This window comes from Hibiscus syriacus, unplaced genomic scaffold (assembly GCF_006381635.1).
Source record: "Hibiscus syriacus cultivar Baekdansim isolate YM2019G1 unplaced genomic scaffold, ASM638163v2 tig00015919_pilon, whole genome shotgun sequence".
Taxonomy (NCBI): Eukaryota; Viridiplantae; Streptophyta; class Magnoliopsida; order Malvales; family Malvaceae; genus Hibiscus; species Hibiscus syriacus.
This window is the reverse complement of record NW_024062375.1, coordinates 51,359-60,392: the sequence shown is the minus strand read 5'-3', so window position 1 is coordinate 60,392 and position 9,034 is coordinate 51,359. Positions and strand designations below refer to the sequence as shown.

General features: G+C 41.5%; 1 protein-coding gene and 1 non-coding gene across 2 annotated transcripts; both read left to right on the top strand.

The window, feature by feature from the left end:
• The first annotated feature begins 5,263 nt into the window (after nt 1-5,263).
• TRNAM-CAU lies at nt 5,264-5,336 on the top strand. Its single transcript has one exon. It is a non-coding gene; the product is annotated as a tRNA-Met (tRNA).
• A 428-nt stretch (nt 5,337-5,764) lies between these two features.
• LOC120208140 (cytochrome c biogenesis CcmF C-terminal-like mitochondrial protein) lies at nt 5,765-6,827 on the top strand. Its single transcript, XM_039207485.1, has one exon. The coding sequence runs from the start codon at nt 5,946-5,948 to the stop codon at nt 6,825-6,827; it is 882 nt and encodes a 293-aa protein (XP_039063416.1). The 5' UTR covers nt 5,765-5,945.
• The last annotated feature ends 2,207 nt before the right edge of the window (nt 6,828-9,034 follow it).

The following is a 9,034-nucleotide window of genomic DNA, read 5'->3' as shown; positions in this document are numbered from 1 at the left end:
TTCCACTGAAAAATATAATTATGCTTGATTTATGGATCATGGAATTTACTATTTATGATATGAACCGATTAATGGGATATTGTCTTGGTAGGATTATGGAGTATGAAGGTTTAACTTTCATCAAGCTAGTAATTCCTTACTGACCTAAGGTGACCTTGGGTAGGCTTTCAGGCCCCATGGCATTCCCTGATTTTGGCTCCTAGGTCAATTGGGCTTAGGGTAAGTCCTTATGGATGCAGTTCTTGGGAATTGCATATGGTGTCTGGATGGAGGGCATTTATGTGATTTAAGAAATTAAACTGTCATTTTTACAATGTTATATTGGATCATGATTTTGTTATTATAGTTTACTGCTTGATATGATTTCTACTATATATTGTATAGGTATGAGTCTGAAGTACGGAGGTTCAACTCTGATCAAACCGGTAATTCTTTACGGACCTAAGGTTACAATTAGGTAGGCCCATAGGCCCCAAGTACTCCCTTAGGGTGGCTCCTTTGTTGTGTGCTTAGGGTAAGCCCTTATGGATACAGTTTTGGGGGACTACATATAGAGTGTTCGAGTGAAGAGTATTACAGTGATTTTAAAATTTTATTTTAATGAAATAAAATACTATTATTTTTAAATCTATGATTTTATTTATTATGAATTTGTAGGAACACACTACACCCTATTCCGATCTCCTAAACCTGGTCCTATGAACTTTTCCTCTGAACTGTAAACTTCTTATCTTTTACATGAAGAAATATCAGTAGAACTTTAGCTCATCACGAAAACCTGTAGATTCTTGAATTAATAAAGAAATTTTTATGTTTGTTATTTATTTGCATGTCCTTCAGTATCACCTAATAGTTCTGTATTACTAAGCTTCCCAAAGCTCACTCTGTTATTCACCATTTCAGGTTAAAAGATCGATCCAGTGCAGCTATCGAATTCAGTAATGCGAGTTTTTCGGCTTTGCTTATAGAGTATGATATAACTGTAATTAGGGGGCATGTAGGTCACGTTTGATTTTTATATTGAGTCTGAAACTTTTTATGATGGAATGTATGAACAAATTTTGTTTTACGATTTGAAAGATTTCTAAACTTGTATTTTTATATGTTTTAAAAAAACTTTTAAAATTTTCTATTATTTTTATTGTGGGTCACTCTAGTGGCCCTAATGTGACACCTCGGATTGGATCAGGTCACCCGTATCGAGCTGAGGGTGTTACAATCACACTCCCTCACCACTATTTCATTTACTTTCACATTTCTATTACAGAGGCATCATCAGTGTATATATCATTTCTATACTTAGATAAATTAGTGTAGTGTTGTGGTCAAACTCAAAATTTCACCAATCCTTGTGGAGACAATACTCATCACTTTATTACTGATAGGTGATTGTGTATACTTGCACATCATTTGCGTATAACTTATTAATACGCACAACACACAACAAGTTTTTGGCACGGTTGTCAGAGATTGGCAACGCGAAGTTATTTAGTTTTTCATAGCATTTTATTTTGCTTCTTTCTTTTTTTGTATAGTTTACTTGCTATTTTACTTTATTCTTTTTCAGGTTTACTTGGTGTATGAACAGAATACATTCTGATGAGCCATTAGAACCAATTAAACCTGAGATTAAGAGACTTTTTAGGCAAATGAGACATGCTCAACATGCTCAAGAAAATATGTATCAAATTGGGAACCAGGGCATTGGTCAAGAAGAAGGAGATTAGGCAAAAAAGGCCATAAACCCGGCTCCAGGCTAACCTTAATAGCCGAATTAGCATCGATTGAATCACAAATTGACGTAGCGATCGAAAAAGCTGTGAATAGGGCTTCAGTTCTTCTTTTCCCCCCGACCTTGGCACGTTCCTTCACTCAGCAATGGCGCCCCTAATCTTAACATCTTCGATGCCTGCTTACTCTAATTCCCAAGCTGGAAAGACCCAGTTGCTTATTATAGGATAGGATGCACTTCCCGACCAGTGAAAGGAAAGAGCGAGATCTCCTTTCCTGTAGGCTTCTCCTGTGCTTAGTTCACCTAGCAGGGAAAGAAGCGGAGCCGTGCAAGTAAGATCGTGAGCGTGAACAAAGGTTATCAAGAGTTAGCTTGGGAACATGCCAAGCCCTTAGCCTTAGTTTTAGAGCAGATGGAGATTATCGGACGGGGAAAAGCGGCACTCGACATCTATTAAACAACACCAAGAACAAAGCCATACCATGACCTCGGGAGAAAGACGTGATGATTGCCATGAATGCTGCCTTCGAGGACGTGTTGTACAAGAAGGTCTTTGCCGATTCCTATCAACATGGTGCACCCCTCAGTAGAGGGGCGTGAAAAGGTTGTGGAGACTTTGACCGAATGAATAGGGATCAATTGATAGACATTTTTATTGAGTCCAGGATGAACGCTTTTTTTGTTCTGATGACTCAAAGGAAAACCCTTGACTACCATAGAGCGCCCACGGTTGTAAGATGCACAAATAGCTCTTCATCCATATGGAAAAAAGCGAGTCATTCCCGCTCGAGCGGGGAGAATGAGTCTTTTAACCCTGGGATCTGACCACTATTTGGTACACTGGACCATGTTGGTTTCCAAGAGATACCCTGAGAAACAGGTACCTCCCGGATGGATGGTACATATCGGAGAAAGAATTCTCTTGCGCAACGGCAGACGCATCTAACCGTTGAACTAACATTGGAACCCATCGCCGTGATCGGCTGGGTGAGCTTTTCACTCACACGCGCGGCCAGCCCTTGATCCATAACCAGATCCTGATACAATAGACGCATAGTCTGCGAAAGCAGCACCAGTCACTACCTAGCCCAATTTGCATTCAAGCGGTGAGACTGACGTTTATTCAACAAAGAAAGGGGAAGTGGGAAGAGTTGGCCTTGTGTTCCAGCCATCGCCAGGGTCTAACAGCAGAAGGGACAAATGATCGGGAATATTATTGAGGAGAGCGATAAAGGCACAGAGGGGTCAAGATCTCTATAGACTTCCCAGGGAGGTGGGGCAGTGGTCGAGTGTTCCATCACTTGCCCCCCCTTGTATTCCTCTATTGGGTGTTCGGTTGCTTGTCTTTCTATCAATGCATCTACAGCCGTTCGGAGAAGAGGTTCACCCCCGCTTATTAGAGATGGTATCTACGATTCAAGGGTTGCCTAGGAGGGTAAAATATGTAACGCTAATACTTATTTACAACCGGTCCTGAAACACCTGTAAGGAAGTTCTACAATTTCTACAATAGGCATGGCAATTAAAGAAATATTAGTTCGTAGAGCCACAAATTATCGGATAAATACGTTGCTTAGCAGAGAGAACTGCCTAAGGATAAATTTAAAAATTGAAACGAAGCAACCTTCTTCGAGAACTCTCAATAAAAGAACTAGGAAACAAAATACAAACGGAGCGCATCTTGAAATATAACTTAGTAATTGCTTAGAATAAATCTTCAAATTTCAATTTGAATACTGGGGTACCGGAAAGACAACAGAAACCCCCGTCAAAACAAAAGAATAGGTTGAGTGTTTAGGAAACTAAGAGAAAGTAGCCTAATGAGAAAGAAGCTAAAGCACGAACCTCTTCCCACCACCGGACAAATCTGTTCGGAAACAGAGCTCTTTTATCGCGGCATTCTCCCTTTTCTCCTTTTGAAGAGAGAAGTGTAAACCCTTATAGTAGTCTATTCTGCCCTGCTGCTCCTTCCCGGCCTCCCAAAGACCGTAGCTGAGAAGCTGCTTAAATGAAGTGAATGTATCACACGTGGATATCTAAAAGAATGCGACAGAACACCTTTTCTTTTCTGACATCAGGAAATGTCGGCTATTTAATCTCTTTCTGATCCTCGCTATAGGGAACCACCGAGCGGCCCTTCTCTAATCAAGTTGCGAGCCTCCTTAGAGTAGAAGTAGCTTTATTTTTTCCTTGGAAGTAGCTTCCCCAGTCCTATGACGGTCGGTAACAGGGAGATAGCATCCTTCCTTATTCTTCGGATTAGTGGGAGGCTGGCTTTATGGTGGGGCTAAGTTTCTAAAGACTCAGTATTCAAGTGAGTCTTTAGGAACTCCTAAGGAAGAGGGGCCCCCTCTGGAGAATAGTCTTTTCTGTTCCAGTAAGAGCTGTTAGAGGACTCGCTAGTGAATCAGCTGTTAGGGGAATATCCGCAACCCGGCAATCGTAGCCAAAAGTCCTAGGGGCAGGAAGGGGATCCATTGAAAAAAATTATTCTCTCTAGAGTTTAATAAATAAGGGGTCCCATAAATCCTATTGGATTGGGCGGTCTTTCAAAGGGGCATAACGGCATAAAGCAAGGGAATAAGAAAGACTCTCTACGCGACTCTCCCCTCTATCTAACTCTATCTAAGTAAGAGGGGGTTGAAGCTTATAGGCTTATAGTAAGTAGCCTAAGCTTTAAGAGCCCTCAATCATGCTACTTCAGCTATATGCTTAACACATGCAAGTCGATCCGTCATTTAGTTAGGAACGAAGATAGTAGACCGGTAGAGAGAGGGCTTTAGCGATGCTCGACTGTTAAGGAGAGGTAGGTAAAGCAGCCTTAACTTAACCAGCCAAAAGAAATTATAGAAATTGCGTAGATAAAGTGAACCACTTTCGTTGTAGCGCTTCCATCTCAAAGCTTGATTTCAGGCGGGTGCGGGTTCAACCCCCTAACGTCGGGATCTCTTTCTTTCTCCCACGTAGTTCGTCGGTAAAACAAACGATTCCCTTCTCAAAGTAAGTAATAGAGAGATCCTTTTCTAGTTAGAATCAATGCAATGAAAGAACCATCCCTTCCCTATTTGTTTGTCCTGTCAGATAGAAAGATAATTAGACCCCAGCCCTTCTTTACCACTTTAGGGGATGGGGGTGAAGGGGGGTTTACATACAACCGAGGCAAAGTGGTTTATGACTAAGCAAAGACGTGTTTCAATCTTGAATTTGATTGTCCTTCTTTCTATCCTTTTTTTATTCTACTATTTTGCATTTCTATTGATTGGTATGGATAAAAATATCTTTCTTGTCAAACTGAAATCCATTCTTCTCACCAAGGGTCTCCACTTTCTTTTTAGTAGGCTCGGGTGGTGTGGTGGAGGTCTCCTTATAACAATCATTTTTTTTCTTGGATCCTGAATTTATGAACATGATGGCTCCTGAGGGATCATCAAGCTCGGGCATAAACCCCGCTCCCCACGAGCACGAGCCTGGTGCCCCTGAGCCTGAGCAGCCCTTGCTCTCAGACGAAGACGATGAAGGATAAGGGGAAGAAGCGGGGTAGAGTAATGGTTAACTCGTCAGGTTCATGATCTGAAGAATGCAGGTTCAAATCCTGCCCCCGCAACTACAGAACTATAGCATTAAGAACAGAACTCCAACAGTTGCTTCAATCATTCTTTTTTTAATATCTATCCGCTTAGCAGGTTTGGCTTGAAAGAAAGGGGAACCCCTTAATAGTTATCGTAGGGGCGGGCCTAGCACTCCCAATGGCTCTGCTCGTTTCGTTAGCAAGCAAGCCATCGTAAGAGACGCAGGAAAACAAGCTTTAGAAGAAGGGGGGTTTACGATCCCGGAAGCACAATACCAGATTTTTGAAATTGAAGCTAGATCTTCCCATTTTCAAGAAGATCTCGGGGGAAGTGACGTCCATTTTTTGGTAATGGGTATACTCGAGAAAAAAGTTTTGAATTCGACGGTCATAGACTCCTTTTTTTGTTTAGGATCCACTTAAGAAGAAGTAGTTGAAGCTGGGCTCCGAACTATGAGAGTTTGCTTTTGTTTTATATTTCTAAGAGCAGTCTATCTGATCAAATAAGGGATCAGACCGCTCCTGGTGTTCGAACTAGTCATTAATGGTCGGCTTCATTGGTATCCTTTCGGTATGCATTGCGAACACTTTCAGTTTTAGCGTCTTATCTTCTTTAGAGAAGTGAAACTCGAACGGATAGAGCTGATGGTCCAACTACATAACTTTTTCTTTTTTATTATTTTTATGGTCGTGCCTCGTGGCACGGCAGCACCCGTACTATTGAAATGGTTCGTCAGTAGAGATGTTTCCATGGGTGCCCCTTTTTCCAATGGTACTATAATTCCTATTCATATCTCTTCATTCCCTCTTTTGGTCTATCTACATTCCAGGAAATTCATACGCTCCATGGACAGAGAAAAAAGTGGAGTCTTGGTCATAGCAAGCCGCCCTATTCTATTACCAGACATAATTGGGAGAAGCTCATCCGAAACTAGAGCAAGAAACGCCTTATTTCGTTTCATTCCTGTTCTTTATTTTCTTCTTCTCGAATCCAAGGGGGACTTCTCATATTTAGAATCTTTCTACGGTGTGCTCCGTTTACTATTCTTTCGTACTTTCTTCTTTTTACCACGCGATAGGTCAGTGAAGCATGAACGGGCGCAGAGAAGAAAAGGCCAAACACTTCGGCCTAACAGGAATGAGCAACGACGAAATGACAAGATGAGGTGCTCCGGGCACCCCCATTTAGAAAGAAGGGTCGAAGGTTTTGGGCCTGTAGCTTTCCCCGTCCCCCCTTCGTCGGGTGGTGCTTGTGTAGGGGATATGCCACCAGAAATCGGGCTTGAAGCTCTTGCCTTACCAACGAGCCGACAGCTGATGGCTATGGCTGTTGGTCACGACTACTACCAAAAAGCTCCAATGAAGATGAATATTTCACATGGGGGAGTGTGCATCTGTATGTTGGGTGTTCTTCTGTCGTGTGACCCGACGGCTTATGTGCGACCTGTGGCCCACGCCTCCTATTTGTTCAGGGCGGGCGGCGTGAACTCTGATTCTAATAAGTTGGAGCAACAAGCAACGGATTGAGCACATCTTTCCCCTTTCTATTAGTAAGGTTGTCAAAAGGCTTTCCGATTGTTTGATTACAGGGCGTTTAGACTTGACTAATTTAATATTTAGGGCAAAGAGCATCCGCTTTTATAAAAAACTTTTAGTCATCCTACTTACTCTTTTTGCAAAAAGGCTTTGGGGATAGGATCACACTCGAGAAAGAGTCTACTTCAAAGGCTGCAGGGAGGACTAGGCTCTGCAGGTGGGCACCACTATTCATCATGTCAAGACGGTTTGTTTGTTTTCGAAAGTAATCAAAAAGATTCGACGAAAACCGGGCATACATTCGAGAGAGAGAAAGATTAGTTCGTGTCTGGGTCAAGGGGACGGATGACCCAAAACCTCTTACTCCGATAAGAGCTGTCTACCCTCTGTTGTTGTTGCTATAACCTAGTCTTACCCGCTCTTACCTCCCTGCCTGTTTTCGTTTCTTTCTTTTATGAGCCCCGCTGCCTTCGCTTTCGTTTGGGCCCGGGGAATCCCTTGCTTTTGGCTACGGTCTTTATTTACCTTTTTTGCACTTTTTTTTTCAAAACTATTAATTCACAAACACTACTGGAACGGTGCGGCATGACAGCAATACCACGACAGATATACTTACCGAAGAGAGAGAGCGAAACTGACCCAAAAAAGAGAGAGAACGTAAGAGTGACTTCCCCCTATCACTTAAAGGCCGGAAGAAAGTTTGAATTGAATTTCCTACGGCGTTATTTACCAAGCTCGGGACTAGAGGAGCATTTTTAGAATTTTAGGTTGTGATAAGGATGAAGTCTCATTCATATAGTAATGTCCCTAGCTTGTGCCCTATTTGGGACTAAGGCAGGTTTGGAACCTTGTCCTATCACCTTTATAAAATCCCTAGCTCTCTTCCTTAGTGCAACTGCCCTATTCCTACCATGGGAATATCTATCTTTCTTTCTTGTGTCATATCTACTGTTTCGGATATCAAACCGGACAATATCGTATATGAAGAAAGATATTGTTGACGTTAGTAGACTAATCTATTCATTGGTAGGGCATTATATCATGGGTAGATCTTTGTAAAAATTTTATATTGCGTTATAACCTGCCAAACATAAACACTCAGCTAAGGAATGAAATAGCATCCTTTCTCCAAGGCGATGACGAATCTATGTATGAATGTTAGGATCGTTACAAGAGTTTGCTTCGTAAATGTTCTATTCATGGTTTTCAAGACTGGATTCAAGTAGTTATATTTTATAATAGAGTCAATGGCCACACGAGGATGATGCTCGATGGCTCGGCAAATAGGACAGTGCTTGATAAATCACCTAATGAGGCATTTACTATTTTGGATAGAATTGCCAACAATTACTATCAATTTTCTTTCCCAAGGCTTGGAACTGGGAGAAAAGCACATGGAGCATTCAAGTTAGTTACCAAGGACTTTGTGTCCGCTCAACTCTCAGTTATCACTAATATGTTGAAAAACTTACAACGCTCTACTGAGATAAAGGAAATGAAGACAGCTAGTTCGGCATGTTTGTTATGCCATGTCCATCATTACGAGAGCCAATGCCCAACCAATCATTAGTTCATCAATTTTGTAAGTAATTTCAATCGAGGCAATAACAATCCCTAATCCAACACCTATAATCTAGGGTGGCGCTAACACCCTAACTTTTTATGTGGTAATCAAGGAGCTCCTAATGCTTGTCAACCTACTTGCCAGCAAAATTATATTGAATCTCAAGGCTACCAACACATTATTCCATGGCATAATGCTAACAAAGGAGCCTCATCTTCAGCAAACACTAGTTTTTTTAGGCCACGATTCAAGATTTCATATCTACTACGAAGACAATGCTGCAAGACAACTCTACTTCAAGTAAAAATCAAGGAGCTTTGCTTCATAGTCAATGCGTCTTACTTCAAAGTCATAGCTCGTCTCTAAGAGCTTTGGAAGGTTAAGTTGGTTAAATTTCTGCAAAATTGCAAGAGCTTCAGCAAGGACGATTGCCCAGTGACACTAAAGTCACTAAATCTCATGGAAAAGAACAATGCAATGTATTGACTCTTAGGAGTGGAACTAAGATTAATCAACAAGTCAAGTTTGGGGAAAGCAACATTATGATTTTACCCCCACTTCTGAACAAGATTAACCTAAATTATGATGATATCATTGTCGTGAAGGACAAAGATGAGGGTTATACTAGTGATGT

Coding starts and splice junctions, on each gene's coding strand:
- LOC120208140 (XM_039207485.1), top strand. CDS start 5,946: ATGGTCCAACTACATAACTTTTTCTTTTTTATTATTTTTATGGTCGTG.